We start from the raw sequence: 18,428 nt of genomic DNA, 5'->3' as shown, positions 1-18,428 counted from the left end.
CCAGGAGCGCCGCATCTCGCCGCATCTCCCGAGGCCAGAGAACGTGGGGCTGGACGGCCGTCAGGGCAGGAGAAAGGCCCAGCGGCCAGCAGGGTGCGGGGGTGCGATGGGAACGTGGGGGGGAGGGAGGGGTGGCCGGCGGCGTCGGGGCTGGGCATCACCGCGGGAGGGGGCGGCCGTGGCGGGCCGCGGATCTCGGGGGTCTGGGGTCCCGCCGGCTGGCGGGGAGGAGGCGACGCGGCCGGGCGGCTCCAGTCAGAGTCCTCCGGGCGTCCGGGGGCGCGCGGGCGGGGGCGCCGGCCGAGGGTCCGGGGCCCCTGACAGGATCGCCGGATTAAATCCTGAACACTGCCAGGCGGGCCGGAAAGGCGTCTGGCCAAGGACAGACCGAGGGGTGGGGTCGGCGGGGGCCGGCGGGCCCGCGATCGCGTGTCGGGAGGCTCCCGGGCGTCTCCGCCGGGGCGGGGCGGGGCGGGGCGGCCCCGCAGGAGCCGGAGAGCGAGAGCGAGACGTGGGCCGGGCCGGGCGGGCAGGCCGCCGGGCGGCCGGGGCGGGTCTTACCTCGGGCTCCGCCGCGGCGGCCCCCACGGCCCCCTCCTCCGGGGCGGGCGCCGCCTCCCACCCTCAGCTCCAGGGTCTGGCCCGAGAAGGCAGCCGAGGCCGGGGCCGCGGGGGGCCGGACGGCGTCGAGCGGGTGGGCCCGGCGGCCTCAGGGTCCCGGCGAGCGGCCGCCGCGCATCCCCCGCCCTGTCAGCGAGACTCCGCCCGGCCTGGGCAGGCACATCCCCGGCCGCACCCCGCCAGGGAGCACGCGTCCGACCGCCGCCTCCGCCGCTGTCGCCGCCTCCTCTGGGGACTCTCCCTGCGCCCGGCAGCACCGCGCGGCCACCGCCAACCGCCGCCGCGTCCCTCGCCCGCCCGGGCCCGCGCGCACCCGACCCCGCGCACGCGGCCCCGCCCCGCGCGACTCCTCGGGCTGCAGAAGAGCCGGCGCGCGCGCACTTACCTCCCACACCCCCGAGCGCCCGCCCCGCCGGGCCCGCCGGCCCAGTCCCGACGCCGCCCCCGCACGTGACGCCGCCGGGGAGTGCCCTGCGCGCCTGCGTGGCCACGCCCACCGCCCCGCCCCGCCCCGGCGGCCCCGCCCCGCCTTTCCGTCCTCACCTTACGGCCGGGCTGCGAACTGACTTATAGTCTCCCTCTGCTGGAGAGAAATGTCGCGAGGCTGGGGCCGAAAGCTAGGTTTGCGACCTGAACTCTCGCTTTCCGGCCACTGCCGAAAAGGTGTCTGGAGGCTGGTGGTGGCGGCGGCGAGGAGGCCCGAGGCAGGTAAGACGCCGCCGCCCCCGCACTCCGGCCGGTCGGTCGCTGGGGCCTGGCGGGGGCCCGCTGCGGTGCGGGCGCTGGTCTGGCGCGTGGCTGCTCCCTCCCCATTCTGGAGCGGGCTCCTCGGCGCCGCCCCCCGAGCCCCCGCCCCTTTTCCACGCACACGCCCCTTCCCCCGCGCCCGCCTCCCTCCCCTCGCCCCTCCCCGCCCCTGGCTTCCTTTTCCCGATCTTCCTTTCCATTCATTCCTCGCCCCTTGGCCCCGAGCGCGCGGGGCGAAAGTCAGGAGCGGAGGAAACAGCCTCCGCTTCCTGAAGCGCCGCGTTCTCTGGAAGCCGACCTGCAGACTCCAAAGAAATTACCTTCAGGGGGGAAAAAAAAAAAAAAAAAACATCGAAGCCCGGGGACTCGAGAAAACCCTTTTCAGGGTGACCTCGGGGTCATTGGGGTTAAAAAAAGGCAAATCTCTGTGAAGAAATTTGAGCGGAGGTCAAAGCCCGAGAGAACGACGGGTCCCAAGGCCTGTGAGAGTCCTGGAAGAAAAAGAAGTTCGAGAAGGTCGTTCACGTGATAGGACACGTGTGTGGCATGTTCAGGGGCCTGGGCTCGGGGGAGCGCTGGATCCGCGCTCGAGAGATTACTCCCAGCGGCGCCCGGGGTGCCAGGGGTGCCAGGGGTCGAACCCGGCGAGCCGGTTGCAAGGCAGATGCCTTAATCCCTGTACTATCTCTGCAGCCCCAAGCGTTGGTTTAACGCATGGAGAAGATGGGCTGGAATGATGGATCCAAGAATATTTTCTTTAAAGTGGGGAAAACTCTGTAAGCATAAAAGTGCACCTTGGAACCACGAGTAGACTTTCATGGGTGGAAGTGACTACATAAAATCAGGAGCATTAGTGGAACTCAGCTTGTGTAGACCTTGAAAATCATCTGAGAAGCCTATTTAAAAGTAAATAATCAAAAAAATAAAAGTACTGTCAGGGGCAAAGTGATGGTATAGTGGGTAGAGTGTTTACCTTGCAGGAGGCCAACCTGGGTTCTATCCCTGGCACTCCATCTGGTCCCCAGAGCCCACCAGAAGTGATCTCTGAGCACCACCGGGTGTGCCCATAAAGTAGTATTCCCCCCTCCATAAAGTAGTATCAGTATTGTTTCCCCCAATACTAATTTTAAAAGCTTGAGAGGTTAGAGCCCAGGGGACAGTATTTTTCAGTTTTTTCCAGGTTCATTATCTTTTGTTTTGAGGCCACACTGGGCAGTGCTCAGGACTTGCTCCTAGCTTAGGGATTGTTCCTGGCAGTTTTGCCAGGAGTCTACCAGATGCGAGGCAAGCCTCTTCCCCTTCCCCTCTGTACTATCTGGTGGGGCATACTCCCCAGGTGAAGAATGAATGCTAAGGTGTGAGAACCAGTAGAAGTAGGGACCGATAAAAAGTAGGTAAGGAAAGGCTGGAAGATGATGGAGTAACAGTTGAGTGAGAAAGTTAATGACGGAAAGAGAAGATTAGAGGATGGAAATCCTTATTGTCTGGTCTGGGGAATTGGAGTAGGAGCCACTCTAGCCTTTTCCTTCACAATTCCATCCCTCAGTCTTATTCAGAGCTGCTTCATACACTCCCTCTCCCTTTCCCTTCCATCTAGGGTTTTTCAAATGTAGATCCTGCCTTAGAATTCAAGAGCATTTACCATTTTATCCCAAATCAAAGATTAACTTTTATCCCCCAAGAGACTATTATACACAACACATTTGCATTTTAGAATCTGTATTCTCTTATTTGTTTCAGCCATCATTTAAGTTACACATAGCTATAAACATGTTTTAGACATGGTCATATTAGGATCTCATGGCAGAGAAAGGCTTTATAGACAAAGTCTAAGTCAGTATGTGGTTACTGCCTTTTTAACTAGGGTTAATGCCAAAACCTGCATATCTGCCTCCAGATAAGAGAGAGTTACTGTTGTCTGGTATGACCAGGGCATAGTAAGGAGAGTAGGGGTGGGGCAGAGATAAAGATGATAAAGTGGGTGTTAACAGCATGAGAAGCTGTGTAAATTTCAAGCTGAAGTGTTTATATTGTATATTATAAGCAGCTAATGGGTATGAAAAGGTAGAAATAAAATAACCTCTTCTATGCTATGTACCTCTTTGACAATCTGGCCTGTGAACCCTACCTCAGAGTTTGTACAGTATATGTTTTTTTTTTAAAAGTAACAAATTTTATTTACAGATGAAATATGTGATGATGCATTTAATAACGTCAGGCAGTCATTCAGTTTGTGTAATTTCAAAATAATAATGAGTATAAATTACATTCTGAGATATCTGCAACAACAAAGTGAGATATGAAATATGTTTCTATTGGTGAAAAATAACAGGGACTGCTAATACCACTGTTGTTTATTGCCTACCCTTACTGTAGGAAATGCTACAGTTAGAGATAATTGAAAATAAAGATATAATTTTCCCCGGTTCAAATTCATGGAACCTTTCAATTCTAGCCACATCCTGGCCTATTGATCCTAGACTTATAAAAAGCTCATGTAATGATGGTAGGGAAGAGCATTACAAAGCAAGTCTGTGTTTCAGAAAGGTACTAGAGCAATTTTCATTTCTGTTAAAGTGGGAATGGAAAATAGGCCTTTTCTTTCTGCTCTTCATACCTCAGATATAGCAACTGATATGAGTCTACTGTTACCTAATAACTTGGGCCTAAAGAGGAATGAATTTGTGGGTAGAGGCAGAACTAGAAAATAAATCAGGAAAGTAAGATGGATGATATTTTTGTGGAATGCTGGACGGTGATTTATAGACAATTGAGAGATGTTGAGTTTAAGTATAATAACAGAGTTTTGCTTGAAAAAATAATCTAGCAGAACTGTAATTTAGGCTAACAGAATATAGGAATGAAAATACTAGATTTGGGCCAGAGAAGATCAGCTGACCAGGTTTGATCCCTGACATTGCATATGGTCCCAGAGCACAGAGCAAGGAGTAGGCAGTGAGTACCACTAGGTGTGCCTCAAACAAACAAAAAACATTTATTATGAAGTAATCTCTAATGACTGCTGAGTTCCTTTATTTCCATAATGTGACTGATTAACAGCCTAAAGAAATATAAACTAGAATAAATGACTTACCTTTCAATAGGTATGTGCCTGGCACCATTGAAGTCAGTTAGCATCTTTTTTTGTTTTTGTTCATGGTCAGGGTGACCAGCTCATTTTTTGTATTATAAATCATCATTGTTATTAATTACGATAAAGCAGTGCTTTACCATATTATAGGTTCCCAGCTGTTGCTAGGAATTTCCTTGGTTAATTTTCATCATCTACACTACACTTGTAAGTCATACATTTCTGAGTCAAGGTTAAGACTTCTTCCCAATTTATTAAACCAGTGTCTTCAGCCACTAGTCTATTGATGGTTGCAGGTCTGCTAGCATAAATGGGTTAAAAAAAACACTGGTGTACCACCATAGTTATAAATACCAGTCCGTGGTCTGGTATGCAGGCAGGTGCCAGTCCTCACCAATTGTAAAAAAGGTTAAAAACGTCTGAAAGTGTTAAAGAATGCTGCCTTCAACCACTGAATATGTAAAATGCTTTAGCAAACAGAAATAAAATTCTCATGGTCCTGGTAACCTATCTGCTAACATTTACTACCACACTATAAAACTAACTTTCCTCATTGTAGCTAGTCCCCAAATTGTGTGCATTTAAAATACATTCAAAGTACTGAATCTGAGATCCAGGTATTACAATTCAAACGAGTAATAAAAAGTTACTTGACTTTCTAAATCAGATTGGAATCTCAATTTTACTAGCCTATGTTGACTTTCTTTCTGTTTAACCACTGGAAAACTGCATAGCATTATCATTCAACATAGACTGATGATCAGATTCTTGTAGAGGTTTAAGTTCATCTATATGTCTTGTTTTTTTTTTTTTTTTTGGCGGAAACAGAAAACTGGTCTATGTAAAAACAAGAGAGAACACTTGTAATTTTATGAGGCTGTGTAAAAGTTTCTATTACAGAAAATCTTGAGAATACTCTCGAGATTTCTGTCTTCCAATTAAATGGGTACCCCTTCACACATTCATTTCTCTAGATCACAGAAAACCATTAGATCACAGTACTAATTCTGGTAGAAAAAAATTCTCCTGATTACAGTTATTTTTTAGCATCTACACTACAGGCTTAATTTTTTTTTTCCCCTCATGAAGTCAGGGAGATAGCTCAAAGGGCTGGTGAACATGTTTTATATGCTGGAAACCCAGGTTCAATCCCTGGTATCCAGAATGCCACCAGGGACAGTTCCTCAGCAACCTACTGGGAGTATTCCCTGAGCAGCCCCAGAGCACTACCAAGTGTGGCCCAAAAAAACAAAATGTGTAACATATCTTCCCTGATGGCCAACAAATTAGTATATACTCTGAGTTGTGGGCTAGGTTAAGATCCTTCAAAACAATAGCTAGGGGATTTCTGTGTTTAATTGGCTCTAATTTTCTCACAACTGTCTGTTACATCAACTTTGTACTTTATGTTAGTTAAATGCAGCTAAAATAAATTGCTGCTGGAGATATTTAGTGCTGCCTATTAATATAGAACTGAAACATGGTCAAGTATGTCATGAGTATTAACATTTAGAGACAAATCACTGAGACAAAACTGTGTATCTTAAACATTTCCCATCAGATCCTATTTTTCTTTCAGCATAGTAAAAAAATATAAATTCATTATTCGCTCACTAAATATTTATTGGGCCTCTACTATATGACAGTCACACTTTCAAAACCTATTAGGAATTTATAGTAAGTTTACCTCTTTTTGTTGTTGTAGTTGTGGAGGGCCATACAGTGCTGGAATGGAACTCAGGACCTCACATATGCAAGGCATGTGCCCTACCACTTAAGCCACATTCCTGACCCCAATAACAATTTACTCTGAACTAGCAATGGAAACATTAACTTACCAGGCACTGAACTCTACAGTGCAAGAAAGATTAATATATGGTGCCTTTTTTTATTCTCTATCAAATGGTGTGTTTGCATATATTTATCATGTGCTAAACACAGTGATTGTTTATGAAATCAGGCAGAATGTGACTTTAGCTTGACCTTACTTTATCAGCTTTTGTTACTGTATATAATATAAAATTCTGTTCACTCCCTCAGAAAATTTTATTGAAGTCTCATTAATGGCTTCCCCGTATACTCACTTTACCCACTTCCTCTCAGTCATTTCAAATTTTGCAATGACATAAAGCCATTTGTCAGAAAATTTAAAGCAAAATTTGTTTATAAAAAGATTGGTGTGGGCCAGAGAGATAGTACTGGGGTTAAGGAGTTTCCCTTGTGACAACCCCAGTTCAATCAGTCCCCAGGAGCAACCACCAAGCAACCCCGGAGCACCTATGGGTGAGACTCAGCTCCTCCCCTCTCCTCACCACCATCATCACCACCAGACACACACACACACACACACACACACACACACACACACACACACAAAGACTAGTGTACCCTGAGCACCTTGGTGAACCCCAGCAGGGTCCAAGGAGTACCACATCCATGGCCATAGGATTGAACCAACTGGCCTAGTTGGCAGAGTATTGCCAGGAGTGTGATTCCAGTACCCGCAAACACTGCTTGGGAGAGTTCCACCACCACCACCACCACCACCACCACCACCACCACCACCACCCCCCCCACACACACACAGACAAAACCTGTGGTTTACACCAATTTTATGTTAAGAGAGTAAATGTGACACAGTTATAGATGGAACCCTTGAGGTAGGTTGGTAGACTGAGAATAAAATTCTTTTTTATGGTCAGGGCCAAAGAGATGGTACAGTGGTTAGGGCATTTGCCTTGCATGAAGCCAACCTAGATTCAATTCCCAGCACCCTCTATGATTCCCCTAGCCCCATCAGGAGTGATATAGCAGAGCCAGGAGTAAGCCTTGAGCACTGCCTTGTGTGGCCCGAAAACAAACAAAAATTCTTTTCAAGGTCAGTGACATTGTCAGTGACATGGCTATGGCTAGCAACAGAGACTAGTACGAGAAGAAATCTTCATTGATCACCTAAGTCTATCTGCCTGACTCCAGGAAGAACTAAATAGAATTTAAAGCAATAGAGTTGCCAGACATCATCATCATACTGAATACTTTTGCTAATTGAAGAGCAGCATTCCTCTCTTTATAAAATACTGATATTATAAGAATACTGTTCAACTTATAAATATAAAATTGAGAAATATATCTGCATTTATTTATAGTTTTTAGAAATTTTTAAATACATTTAGTTTTCTTCAGAAAAAAATATATATTAAAACATCTCTAGTTTATCAAGCAATAAAAATTAAATAGCAATGAATAAAATCTCACTTTTGCTCTTAAAAGGTACTAGCAACTAACCTAGGTTCAAGACCTACCACCACATATGGTCCTAAGCTCTGCCAGGAGTGATCCCTGAGCACAGAGCCAAGTAAGCCCTCATTGCAGCCGGGTATGCCCCAAAACCAAAAGAAGAATAACTAAAAAGAAAAAAAAAAATGGACATTGCTCGCAAGTTTATATTTCACTATAAGGTACTAGTTCAGTTTCTGGTCAAATTATTACAAAGTTGGCACACACACAAATCATCAAAATATATTTTGATCAGATGAATTAATTTGCTTTAATAAAGGCCTGGCTCTTAAAATACAGTTAAGCTACTTTAAAAGTGCAAGCTTGTGTTCACGCCTTTACTAATTATCAGAGAATCTGGTTCCTAAGAATTAGCCACTTGGGTTACAGGTGACACTACATACAGTAATTAGACTATTCCATCCAAGTATCTCCACCAGCAAAGTAGAGTGAGTTAAGCAAAGAAATTTGCCTGCCCCTGGAGGCCATGTGTTTGGAGACCTCAGATATACGGGGCATATACTTCAGCCCTGTAAGCTCCCTCCCCATTCCTGTAATTAGAATGCTGGCGATCACACTCGGGATCATACTCGAATATGCCTGGCATATACTCCAGCACTATGAGCTCCCTCCTCACCTCTCCCCATTCCTGTAATTAGTATCTCAAAGCATTTCCTCTTTAACTCGGTCTGAAACAGCAATTACATCTCTAGTTAAAAGGTTAATTCAACTACCTGGTAAAGGTAAAAAGGCCCTCCCGTTGATCGTCGATTTGCTCGAGCGGGCCCAGTAACGTCTCCATTGGAGACTTTGTTGTTACTGTGTCTGGCATATCGAATACTCTCGGTAGCTTGCCGGGCTCTCCGAGAGGGGCGGAGGAATCGAACTCGGGTCGGCCATGTTGGCCGCTTGTAAGGCGAACGCCCTACCCGCTGTGCTATCGCTGCTAACTGCCTTTATTATTTTGTTGTTTATTTGTGGGCCAGAAGCAGCTGTGACCAATGGCTGCTCCTTGCTCTGTGCCCACATACAAAGCATGAGCTCAGCCCGCTGAGCTTTCTCTCTGGCCCTGTATTCCGCCCGCATGGCAAAGCCTGGCAAGCTACCCATGACGTATTCGATATGCCAAAAACAGTTACAAGTCTCACAATGGAGACGTTACTGGTGCCCACTCGAACAAATTGATGAACAATGGGAGGACAGTGCTACAGTGCTCCAACACTTTAGGAACTTTAAAAATTAACTCAATCTGGAAATGTACTCTATGTTAAATATCGGTGGTCTTGAGTAGGAATCTACTAAGTTCTTCCTCCAAGAGACAAAACAGGAAACATTTTAGGCTTTACAGGCTATTCAGCTCTATCCTAGTACCTCAAAAACAAACATAGACGATACAAAAGTTAGCATAACTTCTTTTCCAATACAACTTAGTTAAAGCATCAGATTTGGTCTTTTGAGCAAAGCTTGACCATAGTTTGACCATAGTTTACAGATTCTTGGACTAGAAAACTAAAATTTTTAAGAGAATGACAAGATTTTAAAACTGGCAAGTAGAGGCTGGAGAGAGAGTACAGCAAGTAGGGTGCTTTCTTTCAAGGCAGCCAACCTAGGTTAGATCCCGGCATCCCATACAGTTCCTGAGCATCACCAGAAGTAATTTCTGAGTGCAGAGCCAGGAGTAAGGATCTCCTGGTATGGTCCCAAAACAAAACAAAACAAAAAATAGTGGCAGATATTGCTTAGCCTTAGTATTATAGAAACTGTAGAAATAAAAGGGACTTTTGGAAATCATAGGATTGCTTGGGGGAAAAATATCAAAAATAAAAATGACCAAATCCTGCCCCTAGAGATCAGTCATGTATATATGCTATGTAAAATTCCTTTAAATGATTCTGATGTGCTCTCTGAATAGAGCCTCTGTTTATCTAGTACAAACCCAGTACAGATGATGAAGCTGCAACCCAGAGGTTTAATGACATCTCCACAGTTAAATGACTCATTAATTACAGATATGAACTGAATCCCACATCTTCTGACTCCAACTTTGAGTTTCTGAGTTTCTCCTACTGAAATAGCAGATTTTTTTTTTCAGCGTTTTGGGTCACATACGGCAATGCTCCGGGGTTACTCCTGGCTCTGCCACTCAGGAATCACTCCTGTAGTGCTCGGGGGACCATATATGGGATGCTGGGGATTGAACCCGGTCCAGCTGTGTGCAAGGCAAATGCCCTGCCCGCTGTACTACCGATCCGGCCCTGAAACAGCAGTTTCTTCACTTACCTAATGGTTCATATGAAACTAATGATTTACCCTTTGAGTATATACATATATATTTTTGTTTTGTTTTGTTTTGTTTTTTTGGGTCACACCCAGCAATGCTCAGGAGTTACTCCTGGCTCATGCACTCAGGAATTACTCCTGGCAGTGCTTGGGGGACCATATGGGATGCCGGGGATCGAAACTGGGACTTTGAGTATATTTTTAATTACATTTTCATTACATGCTTTTAGAGCAAACAGAAATATTCACTTCAAAGATTTTTAAGATTAATATGAAAAATCAGTCTTTTTCCTTTTATTAAATGTAAACCTTTATTTAGGAAGTGTATATGAGTTCAGTATTAGCTTTATCTAGCGACAGGAGTTGGAAAATGTAATAACTAGATCCTGTAATCATAGGGTTTACTTATTAAACTGAAAACACATTAGCATCATTGCTTTACACTGAGATTGAGAGAATTCTTTTCCTTAGAGTTCGCATTAACTTTTTTTTTGCCAAAGATAAAGCACAAGAGCACAGAACTATGCCCTATCATTGTCATCATACGTCTATGATGACTATTACGTTATGTAGAGACAAATAGATTTGTTTTACCATTAGTTTATATCAATGAATTGAAATTGTTTTATATAAACAAATTTACTTAGATAAATGTGAAGGGAAAGAAAGATCAAGAGATATGGTTCAGGAGAGAATATAGGCTTCTCCAGAGGGGAAAAAGCCAAGAGTACATATCTCGGGTCAGGATGCAGGCCAGTCTCCAGGGTGGATAATGAGCCCTGCATGCCGTTAAAAAGTTGGTTCTATACTTGGGCTTCTTCCAAACTGCCTTGACCTGGAGTTCTCTGCATACAGAGAAGTTTTATTTGGATGTTCTCACAGGGGGAAGCCTTGGACTCTCTTAATTATCATTTCATATTCTTATGACCTTAAAAATTATTTATTTCAAAAAACTTTAAGGTTCTCATTGCTGTCATCCCATATATACAGAATTAGGAAGGAATTTGCTTCTTTTTTTTTTTTTTTTGAGAGAGAGAGTGCCTGTTACATACTATACAATGTGTTGAGTGTTTTCACTCATGTTTTTTAATCCCCCAAGCAATCCTATGAGGCAGGTTTTATTAATAACTCATTTTAAAGATAAAAATATAAGTCCCAGAAAAAGGATGAATAGTAACTCTCACAGAGTCACACATATTGCACATGGTAAAGTCAGAGTCTAGGCCTGAAATGCCACTTAAACCCAAAATACAGGTAGATATTTTGTAGTATTTATTAAATTCTACGAGCTGGAGCCATAGCACGGCAGGTAGGGCATTTGCCTTGCACACGGCCCACCTGGGTTCAGTTCCTCCGCCCCTCTCGGAGAGCCCAGCAAGCTACTGAGAGTATCAAGCCCGCACAGCAAAGCCTGGCAAGCTCCCCGTGATGTATTCAATATGACAAAAACAGTAACAGCAAGTCTCACAATGGAGACGTTACTGGTGCCCGCCCCAACAAATCGATGAACAACAGAAAGGACAGTGCTATGGTGCTATAAAATTATACAGAGTTTCACCAATTCATTCCCAATGTTATTTCCCATCCATCAAGAACAGGTGCATAGATGTTTTAATTCTAGAATTGACTATTAATGAGACTTAATCAACAGAGGAAAATAGATAAAAACACAAATTAAAAGCAAAAACGGAGATATTAGGGACAGTGTAAAAACCCTAAGCCTTGTTTCTCCCCTCCCCTCGCACCCCCAGTCTCTATTATCTGACTCCCTTGTTCCGCTTTCCTGGAAAATATTTCTTGTACCTCAGACATGCCAAGAACCATGCTTTCCAATAGAAATATCCCTAGAGTGGTTCTGCATGACTCTCATTCTTTTGTTAGATCCCATTCCATCTCCTTCTCTGCCCACTAATAATGAAATTGTCATCCTTTCAATTTCCCTAACAGTTTATAATTCTTTCTTTTATTTCCTCTCCTCTGGTAACATACCAATTCTCTTTCTGCAGTCTTTTCCCCCTCGCCTCTCTTTCTTTTCCCCCTCCATTTCCCCAAAGGTTAGCTCATTTCCTCCTGCCATTAGCTTCAGCTGAGAATCTAATTGGTCCCTACCTCCAGTTTCTTCCCTACCAATTAGTCCTATTTACTGGCTGAGTTATTCATCTTCTTAAATCATTGACCTAGCCATTAATGACTACCCTTTCCCTCCAGTACAAATTCCAATCTCCTTTATCTGGAATTTAGACTGTCATCACTTAGCTTCCTTTAACCCCCATCTAGATCCCTACTTTCACTTCATTCCAGCCTGCCTGAGCTACATACTTGAAAGTGCTTTCTTTGTCTCTCTGCCAACTGAGTGGCCTTCTCCATGCCACTGGGCTGCTTGCCTTTCAAGAGTCCATTTATTGCCAGTCTTTCTTTGAAGTCTGCCCTGATCTAAACTTTCCTTCCCGTATTTCCCCAGATGTTCCCTCCATTAAATTCCCATTCCTTTTGTTTGTGCTTCTTATGTGTTTCTTATTTGATTGACTAAATAGTTCCTTGTTTTCACACAATGCCAACATTTGGTATTCAGAAGGTGACTAGAAGAATTGTATTTTCACACTGGAATGCTACTCAGATTTAAGAAAAGATGTAAGAAATCCTGCAATTCATCTTACGCATATGAAACCAGATCGTGCTAAACAAATACAGAACAATTCCTCTCATATGGATGAAAAATAAAATAGTTAAGGTACTGGGGTGGGGGGGAAACGGGGCAATAGTAACAACCCAGTTGGTCTACAAAAATGAATTTGTTAAGGTGGTTGGGATACAAGGGGATCTAGAGAAATCGGTAGAGGGACATTGACACTAGAGTGATGGTATTGGAACATTGTATGCCTGAACTGTTACTTTTAACAGCATTGTAAGTCATGGTGCTTAAATTAAAATTGGAATAACTTTTTTTTAATAATCATATATCAGAGACTGGGAGATAGTACAGCAGGTAAGGCACGTGCCTTGCGCACGGCCAACTCAGGCTTGATCCCAGCATCCCGGTATGGTTCCCCAAATCTGGCAGGAGTGATCCTGAGAACAGAGCTAGGAGTAAGCCCTGATATCAAGCAGATGTGGCCCAAAAGCCGATATATATATATATATCATTACGTATTTATTGTACACATTTACAGTCATGGTCACAGTCCTCCCGTTGTTCATTGATTTGCTCGAGCGGGCCCAGTAACGTCTCCATCGTGAGACTTGGTGTTACTGTGTTTGGCGTATTGAATACGTCACGGGTAGCTTGCCAGGCTTTGCCATGCAGGTTAAGATACTCTCAGTAGCTTGCCGGGCTCTCTGAGAGGGGTGGAGGAATTGAACCCCGCTCTCCAGGTCGGCTGCGTGCAAGGCCAATGCCCTACCGCTGTGCTATCGCTCCAGCCCACATTTACAGTAGTCAAGCTTAATGAAGCAGGAACTTTGATTATTTCATTCCTGTTCTCTATTTCCAACCCTTAGCACATAGGAAAAATTCAAGCACTGCTTAAATAGAAGTTATCAGTTGCTGGAATATTAATTTCCTGATGACACAGTTGTTAACTGGAAATAGTTTATATATATTTATAATATTAGTTGCCAATGTTTATTTTATACTGACAAGTACTCAATAAAGGTCATGTTAACGTTAATATTCTACTTTACAAAAAAGGAAACAAAAATTAAATCATTTACATATGCTCACATGGCTGGTGAAGAACTGAGTTTTAAATTTAAGTCTTCACATAAACAGTTTAGTTCTTTTTACAGCAAGTGTGGTTTGATCAAAGGCTATTTTGGTTTCATTTGCTGTAGAATTGTTAGGATTAAACTATTGTAATAATGTTGTTTGAAATTGAATTTTGTTCTCTCTTGGCCCATTTTCTCTGTGTTGATGGTCTTCAAAATCAAGCAGACAAAACACAGTAACTATTTTCTAAAGAAAATCTTAGTTCTTCCTGTTTACATTCCATCCAAGGTGAGATGCCTTTCTGTTCAGACTCTAATTTTGTACGCTCCCATCTCTAGTTTGGTTACCAGTGAATATGGAGTTACTACGTGTTCAGACAGCAAAATAGAGAGCAGGTTTCTGGTGTCAGTACAGTGCATTGCCCCTATGTACAGTCATCAAAGGGCTGGGGGAGAGAGATTTGGATAGTTTTGGTTGATGCATATGCGGTCATCCCCTTTTCATAACCATCTCAAATCAAATTAGATCAGCATCAAACTGAGTAATAGCCTCCACAAAATTGCTTTTACTAAGTTGATGTTTACTTCTTTGCCATACTTTATTAATATCCTTAGTAGAGGATATTAAGGAGCATTATAAGAAACAATTCTCTGACTGCTTCATCTGTTACGAGCATGTTATATATTTTTTTATTGTGATACACTGTGTCTTTTATGAAAATCTCTTGAGGGAAAACTGTCTAACCTTAATACAAAGCATGCTTTTACCTCTCCTGAGCAAATGCTGTATTTTTACCTTATGGACATTGTGAATGTTTAACTTAACACTCTCTGGTTAGCTGCCAAAAAGCTTAGAGCCAAATTTTGGTCCACCCATAACAAATGTGCTCTATGCCTCGTTAACTTCATTTCTGGCTCCAGTTTATGTCTCTGATCAAGTTATTCTTTCCTCTTATGAAAATCTTAATTCATGCTCTTTTAATTTTACCATAAACAACCTCATATTATTATTGAAAATGTAGTTTATGATATACTGTATGCACATAAAACTGTATTTGATGCTTTGTGGTTACTTCATTGTGTTTTTTTAAGAGGTTTATTTATTTTTCTGTTTAGATGTTTTGTGAGGGTTTTTTTGGAGGGGCTGGGGTGGGAACCACAACAGGTAGTACTGAGGGGCTATTTCTGACTCTGGCCTCAGGGACTATGTGATTTTAAAGATTGAATCCAGACCTGAGCATGCAAAGCATATGCTCAGCCCACTGAACTATCTCTCCAGTTCATATATAGCTTTTTGAAGGGTTTTGATGATATGGAAATGCTTGTGTCATAAAATTACATTGTTTCATGTATATGACCAATTGACAAAATAAATGGTCTAATGGCCATAATATTTTAAGTTAATCTCAAAATTCTAGCCGAAACTTTCATTGAAGCATTACTATTTTCTTACAGTATGCTTTATTTTGTATTGTCAATCTGCATATGATAGTTTATTACTTGGTGATATTTAGAAATATTGTTATGCTGCCAAGTTAGTGCATAGTAGTTAACTCTGTTGGACTCGGTTACCATAATACCTTTCACACTTACAGACTCCTTGTCTCCATTAACACCTTACCTCATAATCAGGTGATTATGAGCATATTAATCTTATCATGCAACTTGTCTTGTTCCTACTCTTAATCAGGCTATTGTTTGGACAAGATAAAATGAATGGATGTTTGTTTCCAAACCTCATTTGTTTTGATGGTTTTGAGTTCTCTAGATTTTTTAAGTATCTCACTGAAGTTTTAATTCTGTTTTTAATAATCTCTGAGTTCAATTATTTGGCCTTTTCTATATCACTTTGAGGCATGTAAAGCAGACAATTGACCAAATTTTATAAAGACGAAATCTTATAAATTACTTGTTTACAATGATACTAACAATTCAGTGTTAGAACTGGGACCAAATCCAGATCTCCTGATTCCTGTACCACACCACCTATCAATGCCAAAAGAATTTTTAACATGTATAAACATTACATGGACATTATTTCACCCCTCAAGGTTAAAGATGAAAATGGGTAGACATATAATAATATCACTCTTACTCATCACTAGAAAGAATCAGAAATGAATTTTATCTATATTGGCCTCCTGATTTTTTGTTCTTGAAATTATAGTTCCTTTTAATCACTATCATTTTCATTCACTGTCACTTCTAATAACATTTACTTTAATTATAAATAAGAAAATAATATTTTGTCTTTGGTCTGAAAATTAATGTCTAATAGAAACTTTTCCTTGGTAATTGGCAATGTTTTTTTCATAGATGCTTTGAAAATTCATCTTTAATATAAAAATAATTAGTCTTTATTACGCATATTTATTAAAGAGCACAATATATGGTTGTTGCTCTGGAGTTTGGTAAGGCATTCTTTATAATTTAGTTATAATTTTAAACAATCTGCATTTAAAGAGAAAATTAAAAATTTATGCTTTCTGTTTCATCATGGAAAATTTCCAGAGTTTTCATTCTAATTAATTGTTAACCAGCAGCACATAAGCTAATTTCAAGAATAGTTCCTCTTAGTCAGGCATCAAGGTAAACATTTACAATTATATTTCATTTTTACCCAAACTTTGTAAGACTACCTACTATTTATGATCCCCATTTTATGATCACACATCTTAGTCAGTAGTAAATGTTGTCTTCTTCCTTTTTTCAGCTTCTGAAATTTCTGAGCAGCCGTGGTCAGGACAAGATGGACCCCGTAGTCCTGAGTTACATGGACAGTCTACTGCGACAATCAGATGTCTCACTGTTGGATCCCCCAAGCTGGCTCAATGACCATATTATTGGGTTTGCCTTCGAGTACTTTGCCAACAGTCAGTATCATGATTGCTCTGACCATGTCTGCTTCATCAGCCCTGAAGTCACCCAGTTCATCAAGTGCACTTGCAACCCAGCGGAGTTGGCTGTGTTCCTTGAACCCCTGGACCTTCCACACAAGAGAGTTGTATTTTTAGCCATCAATGATAATTCTAACCAGGCAGCTGGGGGAACCCATTGGAGTCTGTTGGTTTATCTTCAAGAAAAAAATAGCTTCTTTCATTATGATTCCCATAGCAAGAGCAACTCAGTCCATGCAAAGCAGGTAGCCCAGAAACTGGAGGCTTTCTTAGGCAGAAAGGGCGTCAAAGTGGCCTTTGTGGAAGAGAAAGCCCCTGCTCAACAAAACAGCTATGACTGTGGAATGTATGTGATATGTAACGCTGAGACCTTGTGTCAGAACTACTTCAGGCATCAGCCAGAATCACTATTACAGCTACTCACCCCTTCGTACATCACAAAGAAGAGAGGAGAATGGAAAGATCTCATTGCCAGACTTGCTAAAAATTAGCTATTGACGAATTTGTTGCCTGATCAACTCTCCTCTTTCTGCCTGTCCCATTTACTGGATGGCTGCAGTCTCAGTGCCTGAGGGAAGATGCCTGGAGAGGGAAACTTAATATTCTTAGTTTTTCTTTAAAGTGAAAAATCATTTTCTGTATTATTCTAGCGGAAAGTTTCACCTTACCCGTAACTTGAGGGGCCCCCAGGGATGTGGCTCAGTGGTAGAGCACTTGCGAGTGTGAGACCTGGTGAGCGTGACACCCTGACATTGATCCCTGGCACCATAAAAATAAAATAACTCTAACTTGGAGCGATCATTGTGCTGTTTCTAAATGTCCTAAGTTACACCACAGCCCCTTTTTTATTACCTTAAATAACTCCCTTTTGACTTGCTAATTGGCTATTCCAAAGGAAAAACAGTAATCTATAAGACAATTGAGGAATGTGAACTCTATAGGAATACACAAAGAAAATTGTAGAAGAACCATAATCTTAATGCACCACCCACATATTGAAAAAGATCGACTGGCTAGAAGCAGCCTAGGACTTAACCTAATTCAAGATCTAAATATAAGGGGAATCATTATTCACTTCTATGCTGTGTCTTTGATGCACCACACAAAAGATTTCCCAGCTCTCTGTATAACCTTTACAAATACTTGATAAAGATGGTATTAGCCAACCTTACCTCTTCTGATTAATTTACATCATTTAAGCAAGAGAGTATCCTGCCGCATGGGAGAGCCTGGCAAGCTACCCGTGGTGTACTCGATATGCCAAAAACAGTAACAATGATGGTCCTCATTCCCCTGACCCTGAAAGACCCCCCAGTATACAATCAGGCTACACTAGCACGTGACAGGGACGAATGGAGACGTTACTGGCACCCACTCGAGCAAATCGATGAACAACGGGGTGATAGTGATAGTGAAGCAAGTGGGTATTCTGAGTAACTTCATTAAAATAAATTTCTATAATGGACCTCTTTGTTCAGTGAGTGGGTTGACTCGCTTCTCTAGGTTGGTAACAACTTTTCTTTGCTTTGTCTGTTAAGGTGCTTTCCTTGCACGCACCTGATTTGGGTTTGATCCCCAGCACTATATATGGTTCCCCAAAGCCTGCCGCCCAAAACCAAAAACAATACTAATGATAAAGTAATGAAACATACAGCTGCTGTCTCCCCAAGTTTACCTGTTATTTCAGATAAACATTTTTGCTTTCTGAAAGTTAGAGTCTTCTCTCTTTTTTTCTATCTTTATTCTGACACAATTCTTTCTTTCAGTTATATCTTGATGATTTCATGATTATTATTTACCTGAAATTTACA

The 18,428-nt window shown here is 42.5% G+C and overlaps 2 protein-coding genes across 6 annotated transcripts in view; one reads left to right on the top strand and one right to left on the bottom strand.

Moving 5' to 3' along the window:
• MYO9A (myosin IXA) overlaps positions 1-847 on the bottom strand; it is a 224,388-nt gene extending 223,541 nt beyond the window's left edge. For all 5 annotated transcript variants that reach the window (XM_056128796.1, XM_056128797.1, XM_056128798.1 and 2 more), the window contains exon 1: positions 562-847. The gene's annotated coding sequence lies outside the window, so the exon portion shown is untranslated. The remainder of the gene's footprint in view (positions 1-561) is intronic.
• Positions 848-1,213: 366 nt separating this feature from the next.
• Positions 1,214-17,411, top strand: SENP8 (SUMO peptidase family member, NEDD8 specific). Its single transcript, XM_056128802.1, has 2 exons — positions 1,214-1,329; positions 16,434-17,411. Exon 2 carries the CDS (start codon positions 16,470-16,472, stop codon positions 17,106-17,108), a length of 639 nt encoding a protein of 212 aa, XP_055984777.1. The 5' UTR covers positions 1,214-1,329; positions 16,434-16,469; the 3' UTR covers positions 17,109-17,411.
• The last annotated feature ends 1,017 nt before the right edge of the window (positions 17,412-18,428 follow it).

The sequence above is a fragment of the Sorex fumeus genome, unplaced genomic scaffold, assembly GCF_029834395.1.
Source record: "Sorex fumeus unplaced genomic scaffold, SorFum_2.1 ptg000067l, whole genome shotgun sequence".
In the NCBI taxonomy this organism is placed as follows: domain Eukaryota; kingdom Metazoa; phylum Chordata; class Mammalia; order Eulipotyphla; family Soricidae; genus Sorex; species Sorex fumeus.
This window is presented reverse-complemented; position numbering and strand designations above follow the sequence as displayed.